This window comes from Anas platyrhynchos, chromosome 6 (genome assembly GCF_047663525.1).
Source record: "Anas platyrhynchos isolate ZD024472 breed Pekin duck chromosome 6, IASCAAS_PekinDuck_T2T, whole genome shotgun sequence".
In the NCBI taxonomy this organism is placed as follows: domain Eukaryota; kingdom Metazoa; phylum Chordata; class Aves; order Anseriformes; family Anatidae; genus Anas; species Anas platyrhynchos.
The window spans coordinates 36,184,345-36,200,023 of record NC_092592.1 but is presented as its reverse complement, the minus strand read 5'-3'; the positions used below and the strand labels follow the sequence as shown (position 1 = coordinate 36,200,023).

Sequence of the window (15,679 nt, the reverse complement as noted above, 5' to 3'; positions counted from 1 at the left end):
CTAATTTCATAAATAACCCTTTATCTTAATGTTGTCCATACCTTAATTTCGAACCATTTAGTGTTAATTGTCCACAGAATAGAAAGTATCTTTTTTGGTCAATCACCATCTTATGACCATCTCTTACATCAAGCAAAATTAATCTGTAGTTGCAAGAAACAAGTTCTGAACTGGAAGGAAAACTAAACCTGTATTTCAGCTTCAGTACTAAGACACTGAATTTAAATAAGTTTTAACTTAGGCGAGTGGAAAACATGTAGTTTCACATGCTCAGCTTCTTCTCATGCAAACAAAAGGTTGATAATTACTCCAGAAAAACACTTGCCAATGAAAATTAATCAAAAGAAGTTGAGCTTCATAACCAAGTTAGTACTCATTTTGTGTGTTGAATGCTGTATAAGGAAAATACTATAACACATGCAGCTTACAAGATCTATTATATAAAAGGACTTATTCCTCTCCCAACTGCATTACTGGTCTTAATAATGATCAGAATTGCTAATATACAAGCAAACAAAAAATTCAACACACATTTTACCTGAGAGCTTTCCATTAGCTATCATGTTGGTTGCTACCAATTTAATGGTGCTTTGAGATGGACCTGATGAGGTGACAGTGGTTACCAAGCAAGCTTTAAGTGAATCACAGTAGTAATGGGCATTCTCTGAACTTGTTTCTAACAGTAGCTGTACTGCTCTGTCAGTCTGGCAAGAGAAAAAAAACAACTTTGACCACAAGATATTAACTTTTAAACAGTCTTTTACCCCTTTTAAGACATGGAACAAATAACAATGAAGGTTATTCAAAAGCAGACTACAGATATATATACCAAAGTAGTAATGATTACAGTTCTATTTCAGTGAAGCATCCTCAGGGAGGACAGCACTTAATCATTCATTATGAATATAACACTTAATGGCAGCCTAAAAATTCTACTAGGGGCCAAAGAAGTGTTTAATTCAGAACATTTATTTCCTTGTTTACAGAATCTTTTGCAAAGTTATAAAATAAATAGAAGCCCTTAAAACAAGCAGAAGAAATATAACTGTAAAGATAAAGAAACTGGCCAGGATCTCAAAGGTTGATTTAATACCTGGTATTTTGGAACTATGCTACAGTAGCTGCCTCTCCATAAACAGCTGAACCAGGGAGGCTTGTTACACCAACTACAGATAACTGTCTCTGAATAGAATTAATGTATTACATGAATCACTCTGCCTCTTCATTATAATGAGGAGCCTAACTTTTAGAGAGGTCAATTTGGTGAGGTCAATCAAAGGGATTGCTTAGTTACAGAAATAATGAAAAGCCACATTAAATACGTATTAAAATCCAGCACAGTGATTAAATACAGTAGCATTTACGGATGATCTACAGATAGTAGAGACTAAATGTTTCTGCTACCTTTTACGTATGTTTGGTGATGTGCTCAAATGTACAGCGGCATAGAAGTAGTTTAAGTTCAGCCTATTCATATCAGGCTCATCCATTCAGTGAGCAGCTTAGACACACCTATTAGTACTTAAAATGAGCGTACTAAGTGCAGACTAAATTATACCAACAATACTGTTATTTAGTTACTTCTGGGCAACTCAAAATGCATTTTTTTTTTCTAGTCACAAAGTGCAAGGAAAGATTTTTATTGGGTTCCCATGAAAATCATACAGTCAGAAGAAAGTACCACCAAACATTACAATATATCATGTCGTTACACTGCGTCTGCAATGTAATGCATTAAGACAGTAAAAACTATGCATCGGGTGAAGACACATGATTTGAAACAAACATAACTTTAGCTGAGCAGGGTAAGTATATAAAACAGACAGAGAAGGACAGAGAAGGACAAAAAAAATTAAAATATTACCCACAAACCTGGCCCAAGAGAAGAAGTTGGTCAGCACACTTCCTGGTATGATCATATGTCGATCTCTTCACCTCCTGCAGATTTACCCTTTCAAGTTGGAATTTCTGCATGAAAAATAAAAATAAAGAATATTAACAGAAGAACATATTATTAGATAATATTAATAAAAAGATAATATTAACAGAAGAGAGAGAACCGAGCAATTAAAAAAATAAGGAAGTTCTTTAGAAGTTCCAAGAACTTTCTATTTCTAAATAATAGGGAGTGATTTCATTCAGAGTTGTATGTTTTATTATAAAGTTAAATGTACAAAGAAAAGCTCTAAGATAATAAGAAAGCCACAATGCTGAGGCTTTGTCGTTCTTATCACATTCTTATTAAATTTTGGTTTGGTTTTGGTTTACTTTTAACTGCTTGAAATACCTGGAAGTAATGATTTTCACATAGAATGTCATAACATATATCCAATGGATTAACCAACTGTTCTTGAAGGATAGGTGCATTTGTTGGTTTTGCAGGTTTCTCCTGGGATAAGCTGTGCAAATAGTGGGCAGCAATGGTCCAGAAATGCAGTTCAGATTCATCTCCATACAGTCTGAAAAGATATAAATCAGCATGAGAAATATGTCTGTATTTTTCACATAAAACTTGTTATAAATTTAAAATATCTCTTTCCAAAGAATGCCTTATTGTGGGTACAAGTATTTTGCATTATCAGTGGTACAAACAACAGGAAAAGATTATACCATGACATTCAGCAAGCTACGTAAGAAAGAGGTTGGCCAAAAACATTTATAACAGTAAATAAACTCACTGAACGTCTAGCTTACAAATATGTGGATTCTTTTTAATTATTATTTTACATTTAATCACTAATATCCTTCTTATACTACAATAAAGTTACTAATAATTGTTTGAAAAAACATCTCTGAATATAGACAGACTAAAATTTGCTACAGTTTAGGCAGAAGAATGACATGGAAGAAATGCATTTCAAATTAAAAAATAGGCCCTTCTTTGTTTACAATATTCTGTGTTGAGAAGTTCCAAATTATGCCTTGGGTCATTGTGCAAGTATAAAGTTACATTACAGCATTTATGTAAGGAGTGCATTTATGAAAGAACGATGAAGACTGACTGAACATACATCCAACAAGCAAATAAAACATGGTCTCCGCAATGTAAAATTTTCAATTTCAGTCCTGAAAAATGCTCTAACACACATGTAACAAAGTACTCCAGCAATTACACTGAGTTAACCCAGAATTAGTTGACACCTTAAGTTATAACAAATTCATATGCATTTATAGGATCAGGATTTTATTAAAAAGCATTTGGTATAGCTGCTACCTGGCAACTAGGAGACATCTTTGCAAAAGAGTAAAATCTGGATCAAGCAACAGTTTCTTCAGGTCACTGCAAAAAGAGAGAGATGTAAGTAATATGTAAAATGCTGTGCAAGATTGTGTATTTTTATTTTTAATTTATTACATAATATATGCTATCTGTTTTAAAACAAAACAAAACAAAACAAAAACTGTTCTTGTGTGAACTGAAAAAAATATATCTATCAGAACAATTATGTCTGAAATCTCAAGCAGCAAGTCACTTTACCTGTTTAAATACCAACAGTGAGTCTGTCAGGAACACCTTATTCTTGCAATAATGGAAACAACCACAAGGGTGTATACAAAGCTGTAACTTAATCTTCACTGATTCTACAAATTACAAAATTAATTACAAATAATTATGTAATTATGCAGTGCATTAATTTGGGGTTTCTATATATTTTTCAGATTGGCTAAAAATACATTAAGTTATTTTTTTCCATCCTACTAAATGAAAGAAAAAGAGGAAAATGGAAAAGTTTCAAATAAAATTTTCATGCCAAAATCTGTTTTCTATATAAGAAGAGCAATGACCAAGAAAAGACCACACATCACAGAGTATTGCCTAACCAACTACAACCACTAACAGTCCAGTTACAAATTACATATCAGTATGAATCTGTAGCTCTAAATCTTTTGTTGGCAAACACTACTACAACAAGCTAAAGTTAAAAAATCAATACTAACTTCAATCACAATACGTATTCAGAACACTACATTTTGTCTGTTGAGTCAGTATTTAACAAACTACTTTGAGATAGTTTACCTATTAAAAGAAATTGTTTCTGTATTATGGCTTCTCTTTTAATAAGAGAAAATAAATGTTTAAAATCTCAATAAAATGAATAAAGCATCACCTTTTGTGATTTGTTGACATAAAAATTAGCTATTTAAAATAAAATTTGTCATTACTCAAAGCTTATATTTAGAGAGGCAAAAAAACATTATTATTTTTTTTCCTTCTCTGAATTTGATACCTTACTAAAATAGGAAAGCTCTTACTTTGACAATGAATTCAGCTGCTCTTGAATCAGATTTTTGACGTTTTCATTCTCTGGATAATCTCTGGATTGCAAAAAAAAAAATAAATAAATTCTTATATTACCAAGCTCACAGTACAATTTGTAAATTAAGTGCATTATTGTTAGTCAAAAAAACATAAGAACATATATAGAAACAATCCAGCACATTTTTAAGGAAAGCCTTTTTGCAATATTTTTGTCTAGTTACTAGTTTCATGATAGTAATTGAAGACTGTTTTCTGTCAACTTCACTTGGTGCAACCAATCTTTTCTTTCCCCCCTTTTCTTTTATTCATTACCCTTGATGCTAGTGAATATGCCAACATCAAGCCCACTATTAAATCACTTTCTTCTTTTATATTAGTACTGAAGGATTATAACTAATACTGAAGGCTTAGCAGTTACATTCTTGTACTGCAACTCTCCTTTACACCTTAAACTTCTTATTCCTGTTTTTGATTCCTTGTTTGCAGACTTACCTTCATCCCTGTTCTTCTGTTTTACTTATTCTACAAAGTATGTTATCTTAGCACATGCAATTGGTTAGCCCTTCTAGCAGTAATCTCATCCTCACTGTAACGCATGCAGGCATTATGAGTTTCCACCTATCCTTTTCTGAAGATTTTGTAAGAATTTGACTCCTCCTTCTCCTCCTTTTTGCTCATTTTTGTTCGTCCCACAACCTACCATTCTGTTATGGTCTAATACTTGTTTCCTATATGATTCATATTTATTTGTATCAAATAAGTGAATATTTGATTTGAGCTTTTATGTTTATTACCTATGCTGAATGCAATTCTTATATACTGCTTGTCTTGTTTGGCAGAATCTTTTGAGCATATACTTACGCAACTATTGCAGCTACAGTTTTTTTTCACTAATCACCAACAGTAAACAAATGCAATAAAGGATACAGAAAGGTACTTCCACTATGATGTGAAACATGGCTCACTATAAGTAACGACACACCTTTTACATTACACATCAGATAAGCCACTTTCAATTAGACTTTGGGAAGCAACTCTAACTATTCTTAAATTAACTTTTTGCATGAAGAGAACACACTGTTCTCTGAAGTAATATAACCTGTAAATAACCATGAAAGATTGGCAATACTGTAAAGGAGACATCAGTTTTCAATAGCTAAGGGCTCCTGAATGTTGACAGAAACACAATACCTGACCTTAAATCCTTTTCTATTTATTAAAGCAAAGCTATTGTCTTTCTGACAGTCCCGAAGAGTGAGGAAGGTTGCCCAAGAGTAATTTGCACAAGAGTGATAAAAGATGTAGGAGCAGGATTCAAAAAAAACATCTTCTTACATGTTCATAACATCTAGAGAATATTTCTCATTCCACGGCTGATGCAACAAGAATGCTTTCAAAGCTAATGAAGCCCTTGGAACAAGCAGATAGGGACACCATGCAGGTTCTGAAACAAAAGGAAAAGATTCATTGTTAAGTGGCTAACATGCAATAATACTCTGTTCAGTAACCATAAAATGTACCACCTTGTTTGTAAGCACCAGAAGAAAATCATAAGTCACGCAGTCATATCCACAGTATGGGTTACTAGAGATAAAAGCTTATTGTTACACTCAAGCAACAACATTTCATAAAAGGTACAGGGTTATCAACCATGCTCAAATGAGCATTTCAGAATTCTATATTGAGTTTAGTTGTAGACTTCTGGAATGCAATATACTGGCATTAAGTACAGCTGTACATGATAATTACTGCTACTACAAAGGCATGCTTGAAGATACATACAGCTATACCAAAATATACCACAATGTACATTTTACTTTTACTTTGCAATTGTAGCTTCTGCAATATACTACGAGGGTTAATACTCATCACCCCAAAGGGATGTTATAGCTTAAATACCTGTTTATATTTGCAAAGAATCAAGATGAAAATTACATTACTATCTGTGTCATACAAATTTAAAGGTCCGTAATTCTGTATTCAGTACAAGGTTTAGATGATCCATAGAAAATGCTACCCAGTGACTTAGGAGTAAAACACATACAAACCAGTTACATTATTTAATAAGTATTCAGCAATTCCCTGTACTCCATATGCACTACATGATGTAGGAATCCTGTAGATGTGGTTTTGTAATTAAAAGATATAGCAGTATAGAGGCAGAAGGACACCTAAATCACAGGCAACCTTAATCCTGGCATACCGTTATTTCAGCGTGCTTGGTTTTAGAACATTAAATTTTTATAGCTCAACATTACAGAACATTTATTTGATAAAAAAGGCTGTGATAAATTATGTTTTCCTACAAACACCTCACACCATAGCTCTCCACATCAGAATCTTGTTGTTACCTGCATCATAGCCAGAATCTACATGCTTTAAGAAGATTAATGAGGCATGGCAGGACTGACCAAAATGCTCACAACAAAAGCAGTTATTTAGAACACCAGAAAAAAACAAAAAACTCCACATTCCTCAGTAGTGCAATAATGAGGCAATTTAATTATTTGCTGGCAATACCTGATTAGACAAGCTCAAGGGAACCTGTACAGTTGGCTGGGCTGAAAGTAAAACAGTAAAAAAAAAAAGGTGTTTAACAAATGCCCTCAAAATCTATCACATCTTTCTCTAAAGAAAGGGAACCTCTTAAGTACTCTAAGACTACTGTGTTAAAACCCCAGCCTTTTGTTCTGGGATCAGGCTCAAGGACATACAGACCATATTCATCCTTTTTTAATCTTCTATAGGGTACTTTATTGTAAGAATCAGAAAAAATAAGAATATTTTGGAGTAGCTGCCTTGGAAAGAATGAGACTTGGGTAACAATACCAAAGACTTATTTATCCATCAATATTGTTTTGTCTTCATCAGTTTGGTGATGCTTCTTGGCGAAACTGACTGTTGTAATTCAATCTCATTTTCCTCTAAGGATGATCCTGTGCAAGTGTTCTCCCATCACTCCTTGCAGAGCAGACAGGCCTTATTTTGACATGAGTTTTCACGAGATAAGTGCACAGGTCACTATCCTGTAATAACCAACTTCAAAGAAATGGAGCAAACTGTAGCCCAGGAACACCTCTCCCTCTTATCTGGGTGGCCAAAAAGATAATGGTAGGTCCCAACCTGAGCATTCAGCTGTATTTAAGAATACACTACTAAAAGAATAAACTTGCAAACATTAAAATACATCTCTACTTCAACTAACAAATGGAAGTCAGTTAATTAAATAATGAGGGCCTAAAAATGTACAATGCTACACTGTATTGTGGTTTAAAAAAAATAAAATCCCACTTGAGTAAGAATTAATCCAACTGATATGTGAGAACTTGGAAATATGAGCAAACTACATATATACTTGATATTTCAACAGAATGGTAGAAAGTGCTATTATTTATACTGGGAGATAACCTACTCTGATAAATCTCATTTTAAAACTCAGAATTCCTTTATTTTTTTCCTACCAATTGGAAAACACTTTTTGGTATATGAAACTGAAAAACTTCCATCTGCATTAGGCAGATGCCAGCAGGTTGTTTTAAGTCTTGCAATATATTAACTTCTGAGGGTTTTGTAAGAAGATATTGCTAAATGCCTAAAAGCTACAGCTATATTACAGAGAAGTGATTTCTGATGTCTAAGAAACAACATGACAAATTACTTGTTTGACAGCTGAAATAAAAATATTTTATTTTAATCAAAGTAACCTGTCAGCTTACAAAACAACATTGAAACTTGTTTTTAAGCCCTCAGCTGAACAAAATTAATAAGAAGTAGAACAAAGCAGTGTATCTTTGGAATATTATTTACGTAAAGATTCTGTGCAAATATATTCAAGCATGAATGCAAGTCTGTGTTATTACTGCCAGTCTGGTTTGTCACAAGTAAAGCAAAGAATATCAGTTGACAGAATTTTCAGTCCAGCAAGGTTTCTTAGTTACTGGGTTGTTACTTACCAGCAGCTTACCAGAAATAAACTGTAATTTATTAAATCATGGCAAGGACTTGGTTTTAATTTTCATTTGGAGTTTCATTTAATTTTCATTTGGAGTTTCCCAGATCAGTAACAGAATCGTGCATGTGTGGAAATCATCTTTAAGGTACTATCATTTTGGTAAACAAAGAACTGTGTAATTAAGCCGATCTTTACAGGAAAGTTGACACTACTTTGAATAAAAATATTTAACAAGTATAATAGCAATTTAGACAACACATTACTCATTTTGAACAGCAAATATTCTAAGCACAACTATTTCAACTGATTCCTGATTTAAAAATAGTATTCTCTAACTCATAATTTCCTGCATTTACTATTTATCTACATAGTTTGACTGTCCCTTAAGACTGCCAAAGGGAGAAAAAAAAAAAAAAGTACCTTAAGTATTTAAATTCTCTACTTAATTCCCTACTTAAACATCTTAAACATATGAAAAAAAAAGTCAAACAGCATTAATATTTCAGAAGTCAGTAGGAAAGTCTACTATGAAAGGGCAATGAATCAGTCTACAAACTTCCTTTCATATCTGGAAATATGAGAAGAGACTTTTGACATATCAAATATTTCAAAATAACGTAACCTATTTCGGTGATACTTTTTAGATATTGTTCTTTTAATTTATATTCCAAGTAAGATATTAAAAAGTATAGTTGGGAGATTAAGCTGTTACTGAAAAAACACCCACATGTCCTAAGCCCACAAAATTTAGCTGCAACTATGAAAAACACTACAGGGATACCTAATTGTCTGCATTCAACAACTCTGTTTTCTATTAAAATTGCTTAACATTTTTATTGTCCACTTTCAAAATGAATTATCTAACAGTCAACAGCAAAAAAGAAATCAACATACCTATTAAGTCTTGTTCATCCATTCTGAAACATGATGGTTTCATGGACATCTCTAGAACTCTAATGCACCCATCATCTGATGCCAAAATCACTTTGTCTGAAGTGCACCAGTCTACATCCAGGATTCGGTAATTGACATTTCTTCCACTTCTTAAACTGCTCACCATTTGTACCTTGAAAAGTTGAGATATGTTTCATTTTTAGTAGGCTCTCCATCATGCAGTGTAAAACTCTGTCACATGCCCAGGAGGCATACCACAAAATTTGCAATAAAAGGTGAAGTTAGTCATAAATCATTTTAACAATGGTCTCCTCTGGAGAGTAGGAAATTTAGAAACCTTGAAGTATGGCACTTGGTTTCCCTGAACCAGTACTTTCTTCCAATAGAGAGCTAAGAAAAATTTCTTCTGAGAACAGCTGCATAACGGTCTTTTTGTCATCTTTTCTGAAATAAGATTTCCTTGGCAAATTGGTAAAAATGTACATTCCCTTGTTAATTCCAATCCCTTAATCTAACATAAAGGCATAAGGCAGAAGCAACGTCTCATCAATTAACTATGCTCCTCATAAACTTTCTTGATAAATATTGACCTTGCCTAGAAATATATTTAGACATAATATTAACATTTAGACATAATATTAACATAGCATTATGGGAATATCATGTTCACAAACAAAACAGAGATAAACAAAACCTGAACTATATTTTTAACTAGTAGTTAGAAAATTTGTAACCCTTCTGTAATATTAACCCTTCTGAACATTACTATTTTAATGTAAAGAAATATAATGAAATATTAAGAAAGCCTCCACTGCAATCAGCATTCCGCTGTTTCCCTTCACTTGCTCAAGAGCAAAACATGGAGTTAAGAGAGATGTAATGTACAACTATACAGCATGATTGCTCTTAGCACTGAGGAAATTCAGAGAAAAGCATGGAAATACCGGTTAACTGGTTGCTGGCAAAAGTGAAGTTCAAAGGAGAGGATTATAAGGATAATAGGCCTGAGAATATTATTGCTACAGATATTTAGGAAGATTTTCACCTGAAATCACAAATGCATTTTAAATGCTTCCATGTAGGAAACTCCTTCTCTTGTCCCAGATAAAGAGATGAGGAAAACCTACTGGAAGAATGTCCAGTGGCATCAAAACTCTTCAAATGGTCTTGAAGGAGAGGCTTATGGGTTAATATTCTGCTCCTCTTACACAATTCACAGTTGCTTATATCTGCTGCCCAACTACAATCATGAGTAGAGATTTTCCTATTGCTAAAATTCAGTGTCTGAGTTAGGAACTAATGCTCACGATGAAGCGAGGAGAAAAAAAATCTTGCTTTGTAACCTAAACTTACTCCAGGGGGCTAAGTTAAAGTAAGTATATTTATCTTTACTTCCACATAGTTACTACAATCCCCTGGCAGAACTAAGAAGCAAACCCCAGAAGATTTCCAAACATTTCTCTTTACTATAGAATTTTTGAATAATATGAGAAGCCAGACAATGTTAATTAACAACCACCTAGCTTTCTGGTATTCCCTGATACATTAAATCCATACACATACCATTTAATATACACAGAAGTTAAGAAATCTTTAGTAACAATACTTTCATGTCCAAAGATTAAAATTCTGATATTGAGGCCGCTCCTTTAGTATCTTCAATGTCTGCCTCAAAAACATTAGAAGAGAATGACAAAGATCATCTCTGAAACACTGTCAGCTTTCTGAGTGAAAGGTTGATTACAGCTTAAAAATGTTTTAGAAGAGCTTAAAGTCCTCTGAGAAAAGCCATACAACTTTATTATTGTCATCAAGAAATCACGACAAGGTAAAACTTAATCCCTGACTCTTCCTGATTTTCAGAAGCAGTAAGTGTATTTTTCAAAAAAAAAACACATAACAAAACACAACAAATGTTTACCTCTTTTGAATCCCAAACTTCTGCTCCATCATTGTACATTGCAATAAGTTTTTGATTTCCTTTCCCTGGGGCAAAACGTATCTTTTTCACCCAGCTTCGGTGTGTAGGAATCCCCCTAAGAACAGAATAGCACAAGAATTTTTATCCATCATTCTATACCTAACATCGTGGGCAATTAAATCCTTTCTGTGAACATTACACATCCTGATATTGTACAGAATGAGGAGAACAATCCATATATAATATGCACGCAGACACAGATGGCTATCCAAAGTATCATGAAAAGTAATAAGATTAAATGCCTGAAAAAATTACTACATACTTAACATTTTGAGAAGTCACTGCAGATTTAACCTAATGAGAAAGATATCTCGCTGATTTTATAACTTTGATAAAATGTTACTTCATCTGAAAATACAAAAGATTAAATGTAAAGAACTGCAATAAAGTAGGCATTTTCTGAAATTTTATTCTGAAGTCCTTGCATTTTTCCCCTCATATACCACAGATGATCTCCTACAGTGAAGGACAAAGATGAAATAATAAAACCATTCTATCACTCATCATCTCATGCTTACCAGACTTAATTTGCACTCGTACCTGGATACTCTAGCTTTCAAATCCCAGAAGTTTAAGTTTCCATCAACATCTCCAAGAACCAAGGTATCCCCTTTCCAGGCAATACATGTAATGCTACCCATACTTCCCTGGAAACATTTCAGAAGCAGAGTAAGTATTGTGATTAATAGAGCCAAACAGGAACAAATACTTCAACATTAGTATTTCATTAACGTATAAATATATTTTATGAAATTAATACAACAAATGCTTCTCAGTTAAAACAGAAAGAATTCTATATTCAATGTAAGCATTTTTCATGTCAGTCATCCTCATGAAAAATTTTAGGTTTAACGCAGTGGGAATCACTTCTCTATCTCTTATTGCAATGAAATGCCCATGTGTCAGACTTGATTTTATGCACATCAGAAATAATACACCTGAAAACGTATTCTTTAACTTTTCCATAATTTTGGAACTATATCATATAGAAAATTGGAACTTACATCAGGAGGAATTCTTGCACTATCTTTTACTGAGTTTCCTTCTACTGTGAGATGGTAAACCTGCCCATCAACATCCGTAAACACAAAGTGCTCCCTGGCAGAAATGTTCTGGCTCAGTTCTGATTTACTTTCAGCTTCCTGTAACAAGCTTTAAAGAGAACACAATGAGACACAAGTCTTTTTTTCTTGAAATCAGAATTACAAGGCAAATTCTCCTTAATTAATGCACAGAAGCAGAAAAAAAAAACACCTTTTCTGCAAAACAGTTTACCAGAAACAACAGGTAACGTATTTTTACACTTATGGAAAAGTTCAGAGGGCCAATAAAGGTTTTACTGCAAGAACCAGGTAACTAATGTGCTGCAATAGACACAAGTCCCACTTGGTATACTGGTTTTCCCACTCAGCAGTAAATCAGAGTTCCACACCTAAATGCTAAAGGGAGGCCCAGACAATTGTTTTACCTGGCATGTACTCAAAAATCAGCTCAAAAATATTCTGTTCTGTAGAACAACAGCATATGGAGGAAAAACAACTCATACATACAAATCTGAATCACAAATACCTGATAACAGAAGATTCAACACTGCTAACTTCAGTATCTGATGCAACTGTCTGCCGGGCCATGGCCTCACGGGCTGCTAGCTGCTTCTTTCTCAGGCTTTTCAAGTTATGAGAAGGTGACCACTCCTGTGAAAAATTGTTCAGGAAGAATACAAACATTTACTCCCTGAATTTACTGGGGAACTTTCTGTCAATTATAATGATTTCCATGAAGACTGTTTTCTCTGACACATCCCTCCATCCCTCAAAATGCAGACCAAGTATCCGTCAAGTATCTCCTTCTCTTACCAAATTTGATAACAGACAAGGAAAAAGGGGGAAAGCACTTACACATATGCTATATATATAACATTTTGATACAGATTTGTTCATAGATTTTTTTATACTATCTCAACAAATTACATTCAACAAATGGTAAGAAAGACTATTCCTTACCAAAGCTGTCACTGTAGGGAAGTTTTTAGACATTTCTCTGAGTAGAGTGCATGTTCTGACATCCCAGATTTCCAGTGGTTTGTCTTTAAATATCACAGCTAGATACTGCCTGAAACACAGAATTTACTACATCAGAAGTAATCATTCTGTTTAATTTTTTAGCAGTTTACTTCACATTTTTTACTTGTTTTTCTTGAGTTCCTTGGGTGCAAAGCCTGCCTGAAAAAAGGTCCTCCTTGAAGACCAAAAGACTTAGAAATTTCTGTCAGGTTGGTGGCACTGCATAATTACTGTACAGGAGGCAAGGGAAGGAATCCAGAGAAAGCAGCAGTACCTCTGATTTAGCCATATTCAGCATGAGTTGATGACTGCAAATCTATCAGTAAGACATACCAAGTCTGTAGTTTGGATGGATTTATTTCTCTACTCCAGACGCACTTCCCTAATCCACTGATAAACGAACATAAAATCCTCTTACACTGAACCATTTGTCAGTCATGTCTTCAGACCTTTCAGCTGTATGGCTAGATTAGTAAAACACCTTCAGTCTCCCACTTTTCACATGTAACATGAAAATACAAACAAGCTCTGTAGTTTATGTACTCTTCTCAACTGCATTAATTTCTATTCATATAAACTATACTTTCTTGTTCTCACTTACCATTTTATGGTCTCCTGATCTAAGTTGACTGCTGTTCTTGATTTTTAATGTATTGCCAAGACGGTATATGGCTGAATTCCTAAATTCTCTGGACCACACACACAATTCCCCCCAAAATTCTGTACAAGCTACAACATTATTGTCTTTTCTTCATTGCAAAGAGAAAACTTTGAAAATGTAGAGACACTGTTTTATTAAACTCAATGTTATTTTAATTACATTTATAAAAGAATGTAGAACAATCTTCTGTGATTGGATTCTAAAGTGTGTGACAAAGTCAACTACAGAAATACAGCTTTTTCTCTTGAGTATGCTTTCTCTTGATGCTGCTGAATATTCGTCTATCCTATTTGAAGTGTTTTCTCCTGGTATTTTTGTTATTTCTATTAAGCGATGAGGATCTGCATATACCACAGTAAAAAGTTTACAATATACTTACTTCAAATGAGACACCTTTATCATTTCAATAGCTGGCTCATCACTGCCTCTCTCCCCACGAAATGCAACGCTCCTACCTGGATCACAGAAATGACATTGAAAGAAAACAGAAATATTTAACCATGCTGAACTAAAAAATCTCCAATCACCTGCATATCCAACATTGTTTTGTCACTGCCAAAGTTTTACTGTATTTCAAAGGACTGAATCATAATGGAAACTGTACAGTTTAATATAATTCCTAACTTGTTTCTCGAGCACAACGACTGAAACTGCATAATCAGCATTATGTAAATCTATACAGTATTCAAAGAGTTATCATTTTCCACTCATACACAATGAGATACACTCTCAGTTTCCCAAGGACGAATTTGGAGTAAAATTTCAAATTCTGTAAGAGATATAAACTGTGCTATATTTTTAGAAGTAGCTTAAAAGTATTTCCATGGTGAAGTACCAACTCATTCTACACTCAGAAGAACCATTATTTCACTAATGATTTACAAACACCAGAGTATCATAGAATCTCTTACGCAAGCTTCTCTCCCTCCTGAGCTTTCAAGGTAAACTCAGGTTTTCAAACTTACTTCTCTTGTGCCTACTCTCAACTAAATTGCTAATCTCATGCCATTTATGTGAATAAACCTAGTTATCAAGAATTCTAGCTAGATCTCCTATGTCAGAGGACAGCCTATAAGAAACCTTCCAGCTCACTATTCTTTATTAATGATCGAACACCTTAGGAATTTTCTTCCCTATCTCTGTTCAGAAACTTAAATGAGAATTTTGTCAAAGTGATCATGAACTAAATACAAATCAGCAGAGTTTTCCTGGACCTAAAATAGAAAGTTGGGATAATTAGCGATGGAAGAACCAACAATCAATTAAGCAGCTATGCCTTTCTTTTAAGCTATATTATGTATTATACATGTTATTTTATATATATATATATATATATATATATATATATATATATATGTTATATATAATAACATTGTATATAACGTATATACTATATATGTAATATTATATAAATATAGCATTTTAAAGCAAACCATGGGCTAAGGCATCAGGTATTCCCATTTACAGAATCACTTGGAACTTGTCTACCTGTGGAAAAACTGTGCCTTTTATGGCTCATAAATATTTCAATACTGAATTAGAATCGGAGTGAAAAATCAAGATCAATTTTAAAAGTTGTGTATCTTTTCTGTTTTATTTAAACAAGTGAACAAATGACATTTTCAAGAAAAACGTTAATATAAAACTCAGAAGAACACATTGAAGCATTAGGTTTAGGCTCTGACAACACACATTTGGAAACACATGCACTTTGTAAACAATCTACACCACTAATATTCTTTGTGTGAATGCTCCTATGGTTCCTGCTAAAATACACACTTTTAACCCCAGCCTCAGGTAACTCTACAAAGGTATTGTTCCAAGCCTGTCTATAGAGCACAGATTGGAACACATTATGTGGTTTTCA

At 33.6% G+C, this 15,679-nt stretch overlaps 1 protein-coding gene across 5 annotated transcripts in view; it reads right to left on the bottom strand.

Moving 5' to 3' along the window:
• The window catches only part of WDR11 (WD repeat domain 11), a 43,595-nt gene that overhangs the window by 5,587 nt on the left and 22,329 nt on the right, over nucleotides 1–15,679 (bottom strand). For all 5 annotated transcript variants that reach the window (XM_027460318.3, XM_027460319.3, XM_027460316.3 and 2 more), the window contains exons 13-25: nucleotides 14,192–14,267; nucleotides 13,092–13,200; nucleotides 12,658–12,782; nucleotides 12,093–12,240; nucleotides 11,629–11,735; nucleotides 11,029–11,143; nucleotides 9,108–9,279; nucleotides 5,597–5,705; nucleotides 4,255–4,317; nucleotides 3,215–3,280; nucleotides 2,288–2,459; nucleotides 1,873–1,968; nucleotides 539–704 (exon numbers count right to left, since the gene is read on the bottom strand). In XM_027460318.3, coding sequence (XP_027316119.1) covers nucleotides 539–704; nucleotides 1,873–1,968; nucleotides 2,288–2,459; nucleotides 3,215–3,280; nucleotides 4,255–4,317; nucleotides 5,597–5,705; nucleotides 9,108–9,279; nucleotides 11,029–11,143; nucleotides 11,629–11,735; nucleotides 12,093–12,240; nucleotides 12,658–12,782; nucleotides 13,092–13,200; nucleotides 14,192–14,267 — 1,524 coding nt within the window. The remainder of the gene's footprint in view (nucleotides 1–538; nucleotides 705–1,872; nucleotides 1,969–2,287; nucleotides 2,460–3,214; nucleotides 3,281–4,254; nucleotides 4,318–5,596; nucleotides 5,706–9,107; nucleotides 9,280–11,028; nucleotides 11,144–11,628; nucleotides 11,736–12,092; nucleotides 12,241–12,657; nucleotides 12,783–13,091; nucleotides 13,201–14,191; nucleotides 14,268–15,679) is intronic.